Source organism: Condylura cristata, unplaced genomic scaffold (assembly GCF_000260355.1).
Source record: "Condylura cristata isolate star-nosed mole 26May11 unplaced genomic scaffold, ConCri1.0 scaffold00006, whole genome shotgun sequence".
Taxonomy (NCBI): Eukaryota; Metazoa; Chordata; class Mammalia; order Eulipotyphla; family Talpidae; genus Condylura; species Condylura cristata.
The window spans coordinates 16,073,767-16,094,950 of NW_004567107.1; the positions used below are offsets into that span (position 1 = coordinate 16,073,767).

A 21,184-nucleotide genomic window follows, 5' to 3' on the forward strand; every position below is an offset into this window, starting at 1 on the left:
AAACATTGATGTGGCCACTCATTTAGAATAAAATCCAAACTTCTACCCATGCTTTTGGCTCTCTTGGCTTCCATATGAGTTACATCTCCTATTACCCTCTCCCAACCAACATGTCAAGCTATTGATAGCCTCAGGGCCTTTGCACATGCTTTTCCCTCTGCTTGAAACACTGTGCCTCCCTCACAGGCACTACAGAGCTTGCACTGCTTCCTTCCTGCCATGGCACCTGGCAGCGCCACCCACTGCCGATGTCTATCATCAGGACTGAGTGGCTACAGTAAATCACTGGCCTGGGAAAATGTGGTCATTCAACATTTGAAGTTTCTACTGAATGCATACACTTAGCAGCAGCTGACATGGGAAGTTGGTCATAGGTTGAACCATTTAGGTAGGGACTCCTGGCGTGTCAGTATGTTATTTGGTTATTTTCATGGCCTTTATTGGTGGCCTCTATAGGATTGTCAGTTTAGTAGCTGGTGATCATCTTCAGCATGTCTGGCAGACCTGAGCCTTGGAAGCTTCCTGAGTCTGCCTTAGATGGTGGCACCGACAGTGGCAGGCATGGGTGGGCTCCTGAGTGGCCCAGCCAGCTTGTCCAGAGGCTGAGCATGTAGGAATGCTCGTCTCCTCTTGTCTTACCCCTCAAGCTTCAGCACCTGTTCTGATTCCACACCTTCTTACTTTGCTTTCTGGACCTTCATGTTGGTTCTTGTGATATCTCTATGCTCTGGTAAACCAGGAACAAGACAGTGGCTGTCTCCAGTTTCCCCTCTCTCCACACCGATGGCTGTCCCAGGGTGGGTGGCCTTCACAGCCTGCTGATTGGAAAGAGTTTCTCCTTTGAGTTTGTAAATAAGGTTGGGCCCTATTTTTTTTTTCTTTTAAAGATTTATTTATTTATGCATACAGAACTGAGGTACAGGCCAGAGGTGCAGGGGTGGTGAGAGGATTCACCAGAGACAGAGTGGGGAGCAGAACAGGCAGAGTGATAAAGTACACTGCTGAGGGGAGCAGTGGGCGGGTCAGGAGAGGTCTACTGCACCATGTGGTCACCTCCGGGGCAGGTGGGGATTGAACTCATGCAGAAGTGGCTTTAGCTTCTTAGTGCTGTGCTTTTAACCCGCTGCGCTACCAAGGAGGGCCCAGGCCCTGTTTTGCTAGCAGCAGAACCTGATTCCCTGGGGATGGCCAGCACTTCAAGGTTTACAAAGTTTCCCATAAACATGGTCTCATTTGACCTGTGGAAATGCGTTCTGATGTGGCCACTAGGCTGCTGTTTTTCCCATCTCACAAATAAGCTGTTTCTGTACGAGCCCAACTAGTAATGGGTATCATATCCCAAAAAGAACCAGAAGGAGGAAGTGACTTACTGAATGTCACTAGCCTATGTATCAAGGTGAGAACCCAAAACACTTTTCTAAAAGGCAGATTCTATGTTGATGAGCTCTAGCGAGCTCTGGAGATGAGGATGAAAAACTGGAGAGTCCTAGAAGGAGACCTTGGGGCAAACATCCCTTCTGCACAGTGTGATCTAGAAATCTCTAGAGGGTATGGTGGCTGAGTCCATAGCAAAAGTGGGGTGCCATCTTTCCTTTGTAGAATTGGGGAGGATTTCAAAGATTTGGTCCAGAATTCAGGACACCAATGAATGCATTCAGGTGAGGGGTGGCAGCCAAGTGTTGTCTGTGGATTTTGAGCAATGATGAGGAGAGGATTCTGAGATCACATCTGGATTAGCAGGGCAGAACCCACCTGGCTCGGGAGTATGGCATGTCAGCACACTCATCTTGTGTTTATCGTCTGCATGCCAAGTGACAGGAGGCTTTGCGTAGTTGAAATAGATTTTCTGGCATTCACCATATACTTAGACAAAAAGGCTGTATTAAATTACTGCCTGCAAGAAATCTTCCATGTTACCCATTTGCTAAATGATGTTAAAACTTGTCATTTATATGTGGTTAGAGTTTTGAGTGTGCACGAGCATTAGAACAGAAACGTGCGAGTTTGGCTGAGCTGCTTCGTAGTGGTGTATCCTCCTCTAAAATTTGCTGCTCTCCAGTTTCCTCTGGTAGAGGGCATGAAATGGTTTTCCTCCTGTGAAGATGTAATGAGGTGCTGCTGTAGAGCTTTTCCACCTGACCTGCTACACAGTGGCTTCCGGAAGCGGTCGTTACCATAAGAGGATTTTAATCCAGTGGGGGAGTGGCAGTTAACCTTTCTAACAACAGTGTCAATCTTTGGGACACAACCTATCACTGGGGAGGTCTAAACTTGTTCCGTTCCCACTTTACCTTATTTATTGGCTTTTGATTCAAATATATATATATATATATATATATATATATATATTTACAACTAGAACATTAAAATGAAGAGTCTTAGTTTTGTTATTGTTTTATAAGACTCAGCAGCAGCTGAAGCATCACAAGCCATCTTCACCTTTACAAATAGAAGGTCCTTTGAGAGCTAGGCAGATAAACCTTTTTCTTCCTAGCATTCATGTGTTTACCTATCCTGTCGCCTCTCTGCAGTACCTGAAGTGTTCAGATTCTAGGTATTTCCATATTAGACACTATTTGCTGACAGTATGTATTATGTGAACTGGGAATGTTCTTTTTCCTTTAGATAAGCTGTCTCTGTGAATGTGATTAGAAGGGAATGTATTGTTAGTTGAGATCAAAGTTCATGGAAGAATTTAGAATACAAAATAACATCCAAAAAAGTAATTTTTTCTTTCTACTGCCTTAAGGGCAAGTGGACTGTTTGGTCCTAATGAGCTCATTAGCTCAGGTACAGCAGTTAATAAGCTACTCTTGACAGTGTGCTTCATGGCACGGTAAGCCCCCCCATTTCTCTTTGATGACTGCGCTAACATTTTCTACATTCAAGTTGCCACATATTGAGGGGTAAGATTCTAACCCCCAGCTTCGATGGTATGTGTCATTTAGTGCCCATGTGATCTTGGAATGAAAATCAGGGTCAAAGGACATTTGGCCAAATTCAGAACATGCCATAAAGTGCATGAGACTTCTCAGTAAGGTTGTACTTTTTAGCTCCATTCCTTAGGCCATGTTTATGACCTATAAATGTCACAAAGGTGAGTGTGATAATAACTTGAATGACTATAGGGGAGATGTTAAAAATATAGACTGTATAAACAGCCCATGAAAAACTGACCATTCAGCAGGAAAGAGAACATTTTCACATGTGAAACAAGTGAAGATAGTATAAGTGCTGAATTGTCTAATCATGAATTTCATGTAGATACCAGGGTTGATCGTTCTAGAATGTTCGGGCCCTTACCACCGGCCACAATACCCTGATTCTAGGTGATTCTGATGTGATGCAATGGTATACAGAAATGTATTTTTTTCTCAACATGTAAAACTTTATTAAAAATGACTTAATTAAATGATGCAAGGCCCATCACAGATGAAATACCTTCTAATACCTTCTCTCAGGTAACTTGCCTATACAGACAATAAAAAAAAAATTGAGAAAAAAATGACTTCATTTAAAGAAATCAGAGTTGGTTTAATTTTTTTTAAAGATTTATTTATTTATTCATACAGAACTGGTGTACAGACTAGAGATGCGGAGGGTGAGAGAATTCACCAGGGACATAGTGGGGAGCAGAACAGGCAGATGGACGAAGTGCACTGCTGAGGGGAGCAGCGGGTGGGTCAGGAGAGGTCTGTCACGCCATGTGGTCACCTCCAGGGCAGGCGGGAATCGAACTCATGCGGAAGTGGCTTTAGATTCTCAGTGCTGTGCTTTAACCCGCTGTGCCACCAGGGAGGGCTTTGGTTTAATTTTTTAAAGAAAACATGTAGGTAATTTTTTTTTGGTCATTCTGGAACTTTATTTTTTTAAATTTATTTTTAAAATATAATATAATAGTTTATTTTTACATCATTTTGTACATTTGTTTTTTTCATCTCAATTGTAATCCCCGTGGGTTTCCCATCACCAAGTCACCCGTGTGCCATCACCACAGTCCCGTGCATTTCCCTCCCCTGACCGTTTTTGATCCCATTCCCCACTCCAACCCCATAAAATGTCCCTGTTATATGGCTGTTCATTATTCTTATTATTTTCTCTCCTGGTCCATTATACTCCTGCTATGAGTGAAACCATCCGGTATTTTTCTTTTTCCTTCTGGCTTATCTCACTGAGCATGATCTTTTCCAGCTCCATCCAAGTTGCTGCAAAAGACATGTGCAGAAACATATTTTTATTGTCAAGTAAAGGTGAAAACTGACTTTAGTGAGTTTTTGTGCTTTTTTTCTACTCATTTGTCACAACTTTCCATCTTGTGTTTAACTTTTCCAGGAAGATTTTTTTGGGGGGTGTTGGGGGGGGGACAATGGGGAGATCAGTATCAGCATGCTGAATAGGTCTGTTATTCATTTCCTGGCAGTTAGCTGATTATCTGCCCCAATTTATAACATTATTAGTCATTTTTTCCCCTCTCTCAGCTTGGTATTATTGGTCTCTAAAGCAGTCACAGATGACACCTTATATCACTGTGTTATTTCTGTCATCAATCATATTATTGTGTTGATGTTAATAATAAACAGTAGCCAAGGTGGTTGCCATTGGTGACAGTCAATTGTTGAATAGATGCCATAAATTGCCTATATCTCTCCCCAAACAGATTTTCTTCAGGGATAATTTCTTGGGTAGAATGTTAAAGCTAGCAGTAAGGCTAAACATTTTTACCTTCAAGATGTGAAATAAGTTACAATATAGATGTAGTCCTTGAAGTCAGCAGGATGCTTTTCCCTCAAGGGAGACCTATTTTGAAGCTGATTATTTGAATAAAATCACAGATAATAGGGTAGTAAGGAAAAACACCCAGACATGTTCATAATTAGTTGGCCATATTCCTGGTGCAGACCCAAATGTGGTTTCTTAATGTAATTAACCAGAGAAACGTGTGCTTTAATGAACACCCCTAATACATATGCAATGCAAATTTGTGCTGCTTATTTTTGTTTTTCCTTTGGTTATAAACTGTTAAATGTCTTATTTCTTTGTGATAGATGTGGCGTTTTCATGTAGAACTGTACTTATTTCCTTTTCTTTTTTAAAAAAGATTTATTTATTTATTTATGCATATAGAACTGGGGTACAGGCCAGAGGCACAGGGCAGTGAGAAAATTCACCAGAGACAGAGTGCGGAGCAGAACAGGCTGATTGATGAAGAACACTGCAGGGGGAGCAGCAGGCAAGAAAGGAGAGTCACCTTAGGGGCCAGGGATCAAACTGACACTGAGGTGGCCAGGGCCAGCTTTGCAGTGCTGCGTTCCACCCCACTGTGCCACCAGGGAGGGCCAGACTGTATTTATTTCTATTGCAGCCTCCATTGGATTGACTTTTGAGTATTTCTTCCTAGGAATTACCTTCCCTTTTGGGTGTCGTTTGGTATGATACCAGTAGCTGCCATCTCTCTTAATCATGGTGAGAATATCTGAGACAGGACTATTCCAGGCGTGGCTCAGGGATTAGACATCAGTACCGCGAAGGCCTCAGTATGTTCCCATAGCTGCAGGGGGACATCTGTCCAGTCGCTCTCTTGTCTTGGCAAGATCTTGGAACAAAAAGAGAGTTGAAATAGAACCAGCCCTTCCAGACCGATTTTTTTCTAAAGATTTTATTTATTTATGCATATAAGAAACTGGGGTGCAGGCCTGAGGTGGGGGGTGAGAAGATTCACCAAAGACAGTGTGGGGAGCAGAACAGGGGGATTGGCTGAAATACACTGCTGAGGGGAGCAGTGAGCAGGACAGGAGAGGTGGGGATTGAACTTGTGCTGCAGTGGCTGCAGATAGCTTCATAGTGCTGTGCTTTAACCTGTTGTACCACCAGGGAGGGCCCCCTTCCAGACTGATTTAAATTTTTCTTCATGCAACCTCTCCTTCGGTTTTCGCTGACCTCTGAGGTCAGTCCAGCCAGAGCCTAGAGTAGACCTGCCTAGATTTAATGGACCTGGACCTTGTGATTACATAAACTTTGGATTGAATGCTGGTTCTTTCTCTTATTAGGAAATATGACTTAAGTTCTTAGAACTTCCATTTTCATATATACAAACTATATGAGAAAAGGTCACCTATTTTGTAGGGGTTTTATGTGAAGGATAAATAAGCTACTGTATATCTAATTGACTATTTTGTGTTTGGCAGGATTGTGAGGAATGCTATTATTATTAAAATTATTGCAGTTTGAATGACTTTCCCAGAACTCTCTGGCACAAGATTAATATTAATTTTGTGATCTTTTTCTCAGCTTTCTTCTACGTGATGTTTGGTAGGTGTGCATTACCTCTGTTGGATAAAAATATAGAAGTAACATATTCCTGTATTGTTATGTATACCTACAATTTACTAATATCTATTTCCTTCTTCAGAGTTTATCACATCAAAGCAATTATTGTATCTTGAACAATTATTGTATCTCACCACCACCCCCCACCTCTTGCCTGTACCCCAGTTCTTGTATGCATAAATAAATTAATCTTTAAAAAAATAAATTTGAACCCTCAGTGTCTTCATAGATGCTCCTTCTACTTTTCTGCTCCATGTTTTAGATGTCAACAATGACTGGGCAACCTTATGAAACATTAACCAGCTGTTCAGTTGGTTGCTCATGTACACACAAATATGCTCATGTCTTATAATATTTTGGGTTGGTATAGATGTCTAAAAGTTTGATGCTGGGAAAACACAATGAGGCCCAAGGCATCTTGTGTCTGATAAACATGTATGAACAGAGAACAAATCCCTATGAGAGGTAGATATGGATGGAGGAGGTTCATAAAATGATCACCTCATTCCAGTACCATAATTGCACAGGATTTGAACGTACTGACCAGAGGTTAGCTCTGTTTTTTTTTCAAATCTCAGAGTCAAACTACTGGCCAGGTGGATGGAACTCTTGTATTGAGGGGCTTGTGCTAATTCTAGTGACAGCAGATGAAATGGTCATGCCTCGGGAATTAACTCCGGGATCCTACAACTATGCATCCCTAAAGACTTGAAGAAAAGTGCAATTTCATCAACTCTACCAATTTCATGTCAGAAACTCATTTAAGAGAAAACACCTATTTAAAGGGCCCAGAATTGGTGAATGGGGAGGTGGGAACAGATTATACCATTTTTCCTATTTTGAATGGATTCCTGTTTTAGAAGCCTGAGTGTTAGAAGTGCTTAATTTTCTTGATTTTTTATAGATTGAGGAGAAAACTAGAAATCACAATGAATGCTAAGAGTTTTATGGGTTTTTTGTCTTTCTACATTTAGGCATAATTGGGGCTGTTTGGTTACATTTGGAATTACTATAAATGTCTTATTTTATTTAATTCATATATTTAGTATAATTTTGTATAGTCATATATTTTTATTTAGACTTATTTTGCTTTTAAAATATTATTTCCGGGCCCTCCCTGGTGGAACAATGGGTTAGGATGCAGCACTCCAAGCTTGCCGCAGCTGCTGCAGTGTGAGTTCGATCCCCGGCCCCAGAGGTGATCCACATGGCGCTGCAGACCTCTCCTGCCTCACTGGCTGCTTCCCTCAGCAGTGTACTTAATCGATCTGCCTGTCTGCTCCCCACTCTGTCTCTGGTGAATTCTCTCACTGCCCCTGCACCCCCTGGCCTGTACCCCAGTTTTGTATGCAATAATAAATAAATCTTTAAAAAAATATTATTTTCTTCTTATTTTATATCTATGAACTCTTTAGTACTGTATAAGAAATATAGTATTTTTTTTTTTTAAGATTTATTTATTTGTGCATACAGAACTGGGGCACAGGCCAGAGGCCCAGGGGCAGCAAGAGGCCTCACCAGAGACAGAGCAGGGCGCAGAACAGGCAGATCGACGAAGTACACTGCTGAGGGGAGCAGTGGGCAGGTCAGGAGAGGTCTGCCACGCCATGTGGTCACCTCGGGGGCAGGCGGGAATCGAACTCATGCGGAAGTGGCTTTAGTTTCTCAGTGCTGCGCTTTAACCCGCTGTGCTGCTGTGCCACCAGGGAGGGCCGATTACTGTTTTTTTTTTAAACATTATTCCGTTTTTAGTTCTAGAATCCTTTGCTAATACTTACGTCAAATGCTGCAGTCACATTTTTGTGACCACAGAGACTTACCTTTACATCTTGTTGACTTCGTCATTTGCTATTTCTTTTCAACATGTCCCCCTTTCTTTTCTGACGATATCTAATCTGAGTCATTTTTTGGTCTTTGCCCTGGAGTTATTTATTTCAGAAAAGATATATATATATATATATATATATATATATTTTAAAAAATTGAAAAATATCTGACAATGACTTCTTTCATTTGTGTGAAGTCGCATTTGCCTGGGCAGTCCTAATGATAATGTCAAAACCCTTTTCCTTCAAATGATTCCTCTGACTACCAGAAGACAATAGAATATTTTCAGAGTCACAGAGAAGAAATTTCATATCCATTTTATAATTACATGTTTTTCTCCTTCTCTATGCAACAAACTTTTCCTGTAAAAGTTACCTCAAAATTAAATGCTTCGACTTATCAATACTTTCCCCACTAATTTGCTATAAAAAGTTCAGAGTTTTTGTTTTTCATTTAGTATTCATTTGGCAACAAAATTCCCACAACTGTATTATATTATCATTTCCTCAGCAATAAGTGAACTAAAATTATGCAGGAAAGGTAGCCAGAAAAATCTTAATATTTAAAAGAAATCCAAGATGAACTATTTTATTGACTAAAATATCTTTATAATGTAAATCACCTCATAATTGGAATACTTCCTGTATGTGTATCTGTAAAATTATGAAAGTCAAGCCTCCCTCTTTTTTCTGTTTCCCGCCATCTTATATACCTGCAGTTGGATTATTTGATGGGGCTCATAATTTCTTTTTGCTCACATGAACAGACGCTACCATTTCTAAATGTTCATTTCTAAAATACTGATTTTAGGGGTAGAAGCTTGGGGTCATACTTAATGCTGTACTGCTTCCCACCGCAGAGATCAGCTGTGGTCGCCCTCCAGCGGTGCAGCACGCCATCCTCGTGGGGAACCCCAACTCCGTCCTGGGCAGCGAGGCTCACTATGTCTGCCAAGAGGGCTTCGAGAGCCCTGGAGGAAGGATCGCTTCTGTTTGCACAGAAAAAGGCACCTGGACAGACACCACTGTGGCTTGCACAGGTATGGATTCCATTCTGCTGGGCGCCCGCCCTGAATGCAAAGCCATCCGCACAAAGAACAGGAAGCCCTCCTGTCTCTCGGGCTCCGTACCTGCTCCTGGCTGTGTCACCTGTGCTGGTGGACACCTGGCTTTAGGTTTGTCAGCTAAACGCTGAAGATTTAGAGGGTGATTTTAAGATAGCTTAGAAAGAAGATTTTGTGCATTTGTCTTTTGAAACTCACCTTAAATTACAGCGATTCCTGTTTTCTCTACTTGGCTGGCTGAGAAATTTTTCTCCAGGAACTGTTTTCTCAGGGGGATATATTGAAAAGTCCCAACTTAGCACATGTTGACAACTTTTCAGGGCAAAGGCAGTATGATGAAAAGAGGGTTTTTTTTTAATGTTTATTTTTATTTTTAATGGTGGCAAAGTACACACAACATAAAATTCAACCATCCTAACCATTCCAAGTGTTAAAAGTACACTCACACTGTTGTGCAGCCAAACTCAAGAGCTTTTCATTTTACAAAGCTCTATCCATGTAACAACTCCCCACTCTCCCGCCACAACTATGCTACTTTCTGTTTCTATGCGTTGACTGATGTAGATGACTCTTCTAAGTGGAATTAATAGTGTTTGTCTTTCTGCCACTGGCTTATTTCACTTAATGTCCACCAGGTTCTTACATGTTGTTGCAGATGGTACGATTTTCTTTTTACAGGGTGAATAATATCCTACCAGCTATCAAAAAGACGACTTCTTTGCTTATCCAATCATCCACTGATGGATGCTTGGGTTACTTCTACTTTTGACGGCTGTGATGAATGCTGCTATGCACATCAGCACAGTTATCTTTGAGAACTTGATTTAATTTTTAAAAAATATTTATTTATTAATGCATACGAGAACTGGGGTACAGGCCAGAGGTGTGTGTGTGGGGGGGTGGTGGGGCTGGTGAGAGATTTTACCACAGAAAGAGTTGGGAGCAGAACAGGTGGACTGACTGAAATACACTGCTGCGGGGAGCAGCCCAGCAGGTCAGGAGAGGTCTGCCACGCCATGTGGGTCAGCTCCCTGGCCAGCTGGGGATAGAACTTGTGCAGCAATGGCTGCATATAGCTTTATAATATGCAAGTTAATGTCATACTGTGCGCCACCAGGGAGGTCTTGCTTTAAATTTTTATGGATATATACTCCCAAATAAACTTACCAGTAAAAAAGGAGTTCTGAGTTTGCATTCTAGTAGTCTTATATATTAGTGGTGTGTCATTAGGGAAAGCATTATTCTCTCTGAAGCCTCTATTTTCTTATATGTAAAAGGGGAAAAGTAAAGCCTGTTTTTCCTACTTCAAAGAGTTGTTGTGGAAATCATCTGGGGGAGCATTTTGGGAAGCTGAAAGCACCATGCACATGGCAGATCTTAACTGATCTTTGCTTGAAGGTCTTCTCCCACATCACAGTGGACATTTTCAGATGCTTCATTTTGCACCTCTCCTTCCAAGAAGCGATTTAGCATTTGTGATTGGTCAGTGATCGCCACGTGGTCTTCTGGGTATCTATTCTAGATGTTGACTTGCTTGGCTCTAAAGAGTGAAATCTCAAAGTAACCCTGGTCTGAGCCTCTGTTTGACCTGCAGAATTCGGGTAGAATATCTTGGGTCTTGCCAGTCAGCTTTCCATAGAAAAGTCTAGTCTGAGCAAGCAAGGTATGTGGATTAATGATGGTTATTTGCTCACAGAGTTGGGGTTCCTAGCCATGTTTGGGGAAGGAATTTGATGAAACCTATCATTTCATTGAATAAATATGTATTTAGTACTTACTGGGTATCTATGTGTAAGGTACTTTGCTAGATACTACCGTCTTGGAATTTACCGAATAGGGCAAATAGACCTTCCTTCAAAGAAATGTACATAACACATATCATATAATCTTTTACAAATTCAAGGACCTCCCAAATCCTTGCGTAGATGATGCCTGGAGCAGATGGAGTACTCAGTTGTCCTGCCAAGGCCCCGTCTGTGCCACACAGACACTACGTGCAGGAGGATGCAGGCTAGGGGCCATGGACAGGACCAGAGACAGGTAGACACGCGTGAGAATCCTGGGGTCTAGTTGAGCCTTCTTTCGGATCTGATTGACTTGCCCAACATATGCAGAAAAGCAAAGGCAAACTGGTAACTAACATCAAGGATTCCCAGGTCCCAGTCTTAGTCATTGGAGAAATTAAAAAGAAAGTAATACCATATTGTACACACTGATGGTCATTCCCACTTTTTATTGCATCCCAAACAGAAGCTCTCCAAGTTTCTTCGAAGAAGTGAGGCAGGTGTCTCTTAGGGTGTTGAATTTAACATTTGAGGCCGTGTGCCTGGCCTAGACCTGCCCTCTGAGGTCCTGGGTAAGAGCTGGGCTCAGCGTCTGAACCCTGAGCCATGAGCTGTGTGGCTCAAGCTGCTCTGGCTCAAGCATTCAGAATCCAGTGGGGGTATAAGGATTAGTCACTACATGAAAAACCAGTGGATCTGCATGGGGCAGAGTAAGCTATTAATTAGCTGATGCTTGTAGAGCACTTTGAAGAACAAACATGTTATGTAACTGCTAATTATAATTACCGTCCTCAGCCTGCCACCTTTCACAAAGTCTGGGGCTCCAGCTGCAGCTGTTCCATGGGCTGGTGCAAGCTTTGATTTAAGGGGAGAAAAGGCATTCTCCCTGAGAGCTGTGATCTTTCTGTGAGGAGGCCTCTATGCCCTCAATCAAGATTGGCAGCTAAATTCAATTTCCGCAGATAAAGGGGGTGATTTACATGCTGATTAATTCATGGTGCAGTGCACATGATCTCTGGGTGGGTGGGTAGGCGAGGCTTCTGGAAATGTAGTGATTACCATAGCTCTCTCATTTCCCCGTGTTAGATCCGTGTCTTCACACCTCCTTCCTCCCAGCCCTCTGTGTATTTTCTGTTTACCTTCCTCAGTGTTCACATTTGCCCTCTCATCTTCGACTTCCTGCTTACGCCGTGATGACTTCTCCCTCTCTTTACTCTGTCATCCCTCTTTGTACACTTGAATCTTCACTTCCACCGGGTGGAATAACTTATTTTTGCCTGGATTGTTTTAGTACCTAAAGACATTTTCTTTCTGGCCTCTCTCTTTGCATTAGTGGCACAGGTCTGTCTATGTTTTTCAGGGAGTGTGAACGCTGGCAAGGTGGTGGGACTTTTTTTTTAAAGGCCAGTTTGGACTGGAAACTTCAGACAGCTGAGCATTAGGCAACCACTTTAGTGTCTGGAAAAACCCAGGTGGAAGCTTGATGTTTAGTGAGTTGGTTTGCCTTAAGATCAAAGAGGCTGATTCATTCTTGATAAGCTGGTCCCTGGCTTTCGGTCTGCCCAGGTCATTTTGGCTTTTTATGTTTAGAATCTGAGTTAATAATTATAAGGTTGACACTGACTCCCTCTGTGCTCTCAGAAGGGTAACATCTCTGTTGAAACACAGACTGTTTATCTGCTGGGATCCTTTCGGATCCAGCCACCTAACCTGATACTCGCCTGTTGAGTTCAGTTGCTTCCAGGCCTCTTGTTAGCGACTTTCTTGTTGATCCTCCCTTTCAGCCCAGTGAGTGGTCACATGCAGCTGGGCACATTTCAGAGGGAGAAGAAAGGTCAGATGGAATAAATGGACACATTTATAGAAATAGCCACATGGCTGAGCTTTGCTTGATAATGTGTATGATGTTTGTGCCACTGTTTGGAGCATCAAGCATGGTAGTTGTCTTCAGAAAAACCCTGTGAAGTAGGTATTGCTATTTTCATTCCATAGATGAGGAATCACAGACTCATAGAAGTTAAGCAACTTTCACAGGGTCATCGAGTCACACATGGCAAAGGCAAGATTTGAATTCTGATCTGAAGGCCTGCAAGCCTACGGCCTCTCCCCACTGCAAGTGTTTCCCAAGCTTGAGATACTTGTTCACCACTCTGACCGTGTTTGCCATAGTGAAAGTATTTATTTCATGTTTCTGGAAACAGCTTATTTTGAAAACTTATATTTATAATTTATATTTTGCTGTCAAGTGAGAGTGATCAAGGATGTTTTGTAATGTACATGATACCTCGAATGTGTTGAACTAGGTCTATTTTTTCTAATATACACAAAAATCAATACAAAGTGAACACAGAAAAATGCATTCACGTGCCACTGTACATCATTCAAGAGCATGTAGTGCATCTTGGGCGAGCAGCGTCAGCCAGGCTGCTTCTCCCTGCTTCATGTGAGTCTCAATACAAAACCAAAGCAGAAGCAATAATTAATGCAGAACTGCAGCTACCCAGGAGAGGCAAGGACCGATGGATCGAAGGGGTATACGGACTAGGGTGGAGGACTTCGGGGCCTTGTATGGGTGTGGTGTGGGACATACACCTGACCTTGCACGTCTACACTAGACACAGCATATTAAAATGATATTAAAAACCCATTGAACCACTGTTACCTCAATTTCAAAAAAGAAAAAGGAGACCTAAGAAGTAAAGCAGCAGAACTCTTATGACCAACATGCATTTGCTCAGTCGTGTCCGGGAGTCCTCCCTCCTCGTGCACCGTGAGCATTGTCTGTCTGTTATCCTTGTGCGGGCTTGTCTTTGGAGGTAGCTTGAATCATGTTAAAAGATCAGTTTTATGACCTGTGAAATCAGATAGCTTTCAACCAGAATGACACTGATCTTTGACCACCTGACTGGGTCACCTGAATTTATCCTGTATGACCTTTTACTTTTTCCAAAAATGAAGAAAAGGATAGAAAAATGGAAACCCAGAGGGCATGCTAGACCAGTCCTGAGGCTCTGATGGAGTGGTTTGTTTCCTACCATCCTGGTCTCTCCTCAGCCTGCTGAGGGGGAACCCAACATCCAGCACCCCCACGTCTCAATAGCTCTTCCACTGAGGTCACGGATGACATCTCCAAACCTTGAGCATTGTTGATCATTTATCCATCCTTCCATCCGTCCATCCATTCAACCAAGTAACCAAATAGCAATTATTAAAAAAAAAAAATACACTGCCACAGTGGGGAATGGGATCAAAAACGGGGGTGGAGGGGTGGGGAGGGAAATGCACGGGATTATGGTGATGGCACACGGGTGACTTGGTGATGGGAAACCGCGGGGATTACAATTGAGATGGAAAAAAAAATGTACAAAATGATGGAAAAATAAACTTTTGTAAAATAAAAAAAAAAAAAATCCACCGCCAAGATACTGTTTTACTTTCCTGAGATAGAGATAAATCTGGTCTTTGTCATTATAGAGCTTACTTTCAGGAGAGCTAGATATTAAAAACTCATTGTAAAAGTATTGAGTTGTACACACATCATACAGAATCTAAAGCAAAGCAAAGGATTTTAAATATAGTGTGGTTTAATTAGACATGTGGGGGCCTCTTTTTCCTTTTTAAAAAGATTTATTTAGGCCCTCCCTGGTGGTGCAGCGTGTTAAAACACTGCACTGAGAAGCTAACGCCACTTCCACATGAGTTCGATTCCCGTCTGCCCCGGAGGTGACCACATGGTGTGGCAGACCTCTCCTGGCCCACCCGCTGCTCCCCTCAGCAGTGTACTTCGTAGATCTGCCTGTTCTGCTCCCCACTCTGTCTCTGGTGAAGCCTCTCGCCACCCCTGAGCCTCTGGCCTGTACCCCAGTTCTGTATGCACAAATAAAATCTTTTAAAAAAAAAAAGATTTATTTATTTATGCATACAGAACTAGGGTAAAGCCCAGAGGAGGAGGGGTGAGAGGATTCACCAGAGACAGAATACACAGCTGAGGGGAGCAGTGAGCAAGACAGGAGAGGTCTGCTGCGCATGTGGGTCAGCTCCCTGGCCGGGGATCGAGCTCATGCTACAGTGGCTGTGATAGCTTCATAGTGCTGGGCTTTAACCCGTTGCGCCACCAGGGAGGGCCCTTCTTTTCCTTTTTTAAAGAGGCATAAGTGTCCTACAACTAGATTAGCGAGGGGCCTGCTGCTCTAAAGTGTGACCTGAAATGAAACCTCAGATGGAATTATGACACTGTGGGCTCTCTGGTAAGGAAAGGAGAGTGCCTTGCTGTTCTGCTTCAGGCCCTTTTTGGATGGGGGCCAGGGAGGAGGCTGTGAGGGGTGAGTAGGAACTTTTAAGGAAACAGACCCTCCTTCAGCTCTTCTCTTTCCAGGCATCATTCTCTCAGTCTGCCTCCCACCTCTCCTCTGGGGTGCCCCCTCTCCTCTTGTGTCTCCTTGAGTCTCTGTCTTTCCCAGGGCTGTCACTGGGATGCTTTCTGTGTCCCACCTGCATCTTCACCTGTAGCCCTGGCTTCACCTGCCGTCCACATACTGATGACTTTGGCGTCTGTTTTTTCACCTGTCTATAGATGATCCAGGCTCTAGCTTGCTCTAAAGGCCACTCACAGTTCTCTTTCCTACCAGTCAGCTTCCTCCTGATCTCAGCAGGCAGTGAGAAGGCAGTCCACTCAGACGCTCACGCTCTAAACCTGGCAGCAGCCTGGTTGTTCCTTATCTCTCACCTCCTATTGCTTCTCCTTCAGAACTGTGTCAGGGTTTTAAAAACGGTGTCCCTGTTTCATCTTTTCACCTCTTTTCTGAAAACGGAGTAATGCTGAGGCTCCTGGCTTTGGGATTTAACCAAGCTGATTTTTTAAAAAATAATATGACAGTTTATTTTTACATCACTTTGTGCCTTTTTCCATCTCAGTTGTAATCCCCGTGGGCTTCCCATCACCAAATCACCCGTGTGCCATCACCATAGTCCAGTGCATTTCCCTGCCCTCCACATTTTTGATCCCATTCCCCACTCCACCCCCACAAAATGTCTCTGGTATATAGTTGTTCATCATCATTATTATTTTCTCACCTGGTCCGTTATACTACTGCTATGAGTGAAACTCTCCAGTATTTTTCCTTTTCTTTCTGGCTTATTTCACTAAGCATGATCTTTTCCAGCTCCATCCATGTTGCTGCAAAAGGCATGTGTTAGCTTTTTAATTGCTGAGTAATATTCCATTGTATATATGTACCACATCTTTTTAATCCAGTCATCTACTTTTGGGCATTTGGGTTGATTCCATGTCTTTCCTGTTGTAAATAAAGCAGCAATAAACACGGTGACCGAGCTGATTTTGAATCTGACTTGACTGATCTCTCGCAGAGTGGCCCTTGGCAGGTCACTTCACTTGTCGAGGTCTCCAGCCTGTAAAATGGACGGCGTGATGGCTAACTTGTGGGATTTTGAAACGTAAAAAAAACAACACATTAAAAGCAGTATACAGACTATCTAGTTCATAATAATAACTCAATAAGTAGTTCACTTACTACTGTTTTAATGATTATTTCTTGTGTCTGCTGTGAGGATGAGGTCCAGGCTATAAGGAAGGACCCATCAGAGCTGGACACACTGTAGTCAGATATGAGGTATGGAATCCCTGCCTGTCACACCTCCAGTGTCCCCCTCAAACTCCACCAGGTGTCATTCTAAAAACATGCTCCTCTCTTAGCTCTCTGTTGCTCTGGGAGACAGTCTGTGCTTAGTCTGGCAAGAGGGTTTCTCCCTGCCTGACCCTGAGGCCCCTATGCAGCCACACTAACCATCTCTCCTCTCCAGCGACCCTCTCCCATCACTCTAATGTGACCCCTTTCCATTGCCAGGCCCTCCACCTGCTGGCCGTCTGTGCCCATGTCTTTCCTGTCCGTCAACTTTCCTCCATCCGGTCACGTGTCCTATAAAACCAACTTCCCAGAGTCCTCTGGTGAGAGCTGGTGGCTTCTTTCTTGTAGCTGTGGCTCTGGAGTGTAACTTACCTGCTTTTGTTTGCTCTGAAGTACTTAGGGGTGGGCGTGTCAAAGCCCGGTAGGTGCCTGGCTGTGTTGACACTTGGCATTTGCCAGTCAGCAGGTAATGGTGAAGGGTGAGCAAAGAGCCCCAGAGTCAGCTCCAAAGAGAATGTTCAGAAATGTTTCCAGTTGTGGGTGCTGTTGGAAGAGGGCATGGCCTCCCAAGTCATCTCTTTTAAAAGGGCAGCATTACTGTGGACGTTTAGTATTTATAGACATGTTTATAAAGAAGGCTTGTCGGCTGATTTGTGGACACCTAGGAGGAACAGCAACCAAGGTTTGTTAACTGCTTCTTGAGATGCAGAACCTGATAGCCCTGTAATCGGATCTGGGTCCCCATCTGTGCAGAGAGCACAGCACTGCCTGAGACAGATGGCACTTTTGAGATGTCACTTGCAGTTGTCATAGTGAATGAGCAAAAAGGAAGGATAAGAAAGGAAACTTCGATGTCTGTGTCTCCTTTGTGATCTCTGTTGGGGTGACTAAGAGACCTTGAGTGAGAAGGAAATTGGCTTCTGGCAACCTCGAGAACAGGTGAGAGGCAGGCTGCTGCTTCTCTAGTGGTGGTCAGTGCCAGAGGCGGTGTGAGTAGCCAGAGGAGTCCAGACCCTAGGGCTTTGCAGGGCAGTGAAGAGAGGAGGGCCAGGATTATTTGGGGCTCAAGGACTCATGCCAGCCTCAACTTTATGAATAGATAGGTCTTTGCAGCTCTTGGGTACCCAAGTTTATGGGAGTGCTTCTTTGGCTTCATATGGTCTGTGCTCTGGGGTTGAATATTGATGTAGAGACCCCAGAATGCTTCAGACAGACCCTCTGGTGTTTCTTCAGAAGTTCACCTGTTTTCCTCTGTCCCCTTCTATTTATTCTCACTGCCTGATAGATGACCTGGGCTTGCCTAGAACCAGGTAACATGGGACATAGCCTGTCAGCTGTGTTGCTGCTGGAGTGCTGTAGTAAAGATGTAAATCCACCTATGGGCAAAGAGGCCAGTGAACAGGTCCTGTCCACTCAACAGGAGAAGTGAGCTACCTGCCCAGGCAGTGAAGGTATGGGCTCCCTTTCCACTTGGAGGTTGGAGAAGAGATTTGCTGGCAAGGATGGTCACAAGCTAGGTTGAGATGAAGAGCTTTCTTTTCCACTCCTCTTGATGGAGTCTTACTGGGTTTTCCAGAAACAGACCCAGAGGGAGAGGACTTTCATGCATTATAAAGGGGAAGGGTGTCCTAAGAAACAGACTTAAAGGCTAAGGTGAGTGGGTGTGTGTGTGTGTGTGTGTGTGTGGCTAGCGAGAGCCAACCGAAGGTTGCCTGGTTATGGTGTGTGCTAGGTGCCATGATCCTCTGTCTGCCACAGTCCCTGAAAGCTCTCCACAGCCTGCCCTTCAGGGTAAAGAAAGGGAGTGTCTGTGACCCTGAACTTCTAGGTGTGGGTGTCCTGGCCATGACGCTCCAGAATCAGAGAGAATACAGTCACGTTATCCAAGCCATGCAGGGCTGGGCATGGGCACCAGTGAGGGGCCGCTCCAAAACCTCTAGAAGGTGTGTCTGGTCCAGTGGGAAAGCCTGGCTTTGGACTCTAGGATATTCCTGTTTGGAGAAATGCAGGAATGAAGATTCCTTTCTTCAGGGAGGATGGTATGGTAGCTTCTTTCTGCTAGGAACTTTTATGCTCTTCTCTGTTATTTTAAGTTCAGTTTTGAATTGTTCCTTCCTTACTCAAAAGTACAGTGAACCACAGTAGTGGACTGTGGGTGCTTTGGTGGTGGGTGTGGTGCGGTGTGGTGAAGAGGTGTGATCCCACACCTCTTAGTCAGACACGGTGTTATAAACCAATCTTACCGCAATACGAAAAAAATAAAATTGACTTTTGTATACTGACCTAAATCCTGAAGCCTGGTTAAATTCCTTTCTTAGCTCCAGTAATTTTTTCATCCAATTCTTTGGATTTTACTAGAAAAAGATCATGCTTAGTGTAATTAGAGGTAGTTTCTCTATCTGTAGGGAGTTTGATTTTTTTTTTTCAAGATTTATTTATTTGTTCATACAGAACTGGGGTACAGGCCAGAGGCTCAGGGGTGACAAGAGGCTTCACCAGAGACAGAGTAGGGAGCAGAACAGGCAGATTTACGAAGTACACTGCTGAGGGGAGCAGCGGGCGGGTCAGGAGAGGTCTGCCATACCATGTGGTCACCTCTGGGGCAGGCGGGAATCGAACTCATGCGGAAGTGGCTTTAACTTCTCAGTGCTGTGCTTTAACCCGCTGCGCCACCAGGGAGGGCCCTGATTTTTTTTTAATTTAAAGATTTATTTATTTATGCACATAAGAACTGGGGCCAGAGGTGTGGGAGGGCGTGTGTGTGTGTGTGTGTGTGTGTGTGTGTGAGAGAGAGAGAGAGAGAGAGAGAGAAAGAGAGAGAGAGAGAGGATTCACCAGCGACAGAGTGGGGAGCAGAAGAGGCAGATGTACTGAATTCACTGCTGAGGGGAGCAGTGGGTGGGCCAGGAGAGGTCTATGCCATGTGGGTCATCTCCCTGGCTGGGGATTAAACTCCTGCTGCAGTGGCTGTGATAGCTTCATAGTGCTGTACTTTAACCCGTTGCACCACCAGAGAGGGCCCGGGAGTTTGATTTTAAGTGGTTGGAAAGTTATGTCCTTGCTCCTTTCCCATCTGAACAGCTTCTTGGGTTGTTTACTCGGTCCTGGCAACTGCTCCTTCCAGGAACGAAGACCATCATATGGCTTCCGGCATTACCAAATCTACTGTGGCAAATATTTGTGCAGGATACTTATTTATTATAATTATTTTTACATTTTAAAAGGGTGGGCTTATTAAGAAAGGGAGAAAGAAAAGGGCACCTGGTAGTCACAGCTGAGCAGAAGAGCAGCCTTTTACTGGGGCACTAATTGTCCTGATGCAGAATATGTAAAAGAAGTAGAACAATTCAAGGAAGTCTGTGGCCTCCTGATGACCAGCATTCAATGGCATCAGCTAAAGGAATCCGCAAGCATCCAGGAGACATGGTGGAGAATTTACTCACTTTGTCCCAAGCTGCACCCAAGGAACAGTAGTGATGTAGTGTTATGTTGTGGGTTTTTGCCTCTCGGGAACAGCAGTGACCTGAAATACGAGCGTGCATCAACTGGGCGGGGTGTGGAAACCTGGCGCATATCTCACCAGATTCAGGGCTCACCTTGGGCCTCTTGCCCTCACACTATAGTGGACTCCACTGGCATCCAGTGCCTCCCAGGCCATGCACAGCAGGGATGCTCATCCACACCCATGCAGGAGTGTTTGCTTTCCTCCAAGGCGGAAGATGGGCTCATTCACCATGACGATAAGTTGGGTGATTGGCCTGGGGACCTTGACGCGCCCGACCAGGTAGGTTTCTGTATCGGAGCATGCATGGTCATCAGCCGGGGGCTGACCCGGGCAGCCAAGGTTGTGCCCTCCAGCATGGTCACCATTAGGAATTTTCCAAAGTCCACTGAAGCATTTTGTGAGTGGATTCTTTCCTTTTCTGTTTCAGAAATCATTACGGAAATTAATAATGCATCCGTGTTTAATAATACCTGTGTGAGGTGGCAAATAAATGCAGGAAGAATGAATCCCAAGATTGTGTATGTGGTAAGTATAGTGGTCTGCTTTTCCTTGCTAGAGCAGAATTAGTAACTAATGGGAATAAGGGGGGCGGGGGTGGGGTGGGGACATTTTCCAGGAGAGCTTCTCAGTTTAATTGCTTTGTAGCCCCATCACCCTTTTAAAGAGTTTACAGAATTGTGAAGAGAATGGATTATTTTACTTTGCATTTTATGTTGTGTATCTTTGCCACTTGACAGGGTATATGTGTGGGGCTGTGTTTGGCATCATTGATTATTGCTTGTTTTGAAGCACTTGAATTTCCCTCCCCCAGAGCCAGCTTGGGAGCATCTGCTGACTCAGTGGCAGGATGCTGGGAGAGGCTCTCAGTTTGTGCCACTGATCTCTGGTCCTTTATGCGCAGCATAGCAGCCCAAGAGAGACTCCTCATTTTATTGATTACTGAGCTGATTGGGCTTCATCATCAAATACAAATACAAATAAGGTAGAGGCTTAACCCATTGATCTCCCTGGCTAAGCACGGTGGTGTGAAAGG

At 43.9% G+C, this 21,184-nt stretch overlaps 1 protein-coding gene across 1 annotated transcript in view; it reads left to right on the forward strand.

Annotated features, from left to right (window-relative positions):
* SUSD1 (sushi domain containing 1) overlaps nt 1–21,184 on the forward strand; it is an 82,479-nt gene that overhangs the window by 14,877 nt on the left and 46,418 nt on the right. Inside the window, exons 5-6 of the mRNA XM_012721283.1 lie at nt 9,014–9,193; nt 20,579–20,676. Coding sequence (XP_012576737.1) covers nt 9,014–9,193; nt 20,579–20,676 — 278 coding nt within the window. The remainder of the gene's footprint in view (nt 1–9,013; nt 9,194–20,578; nt 20,677–21,184) is intronic.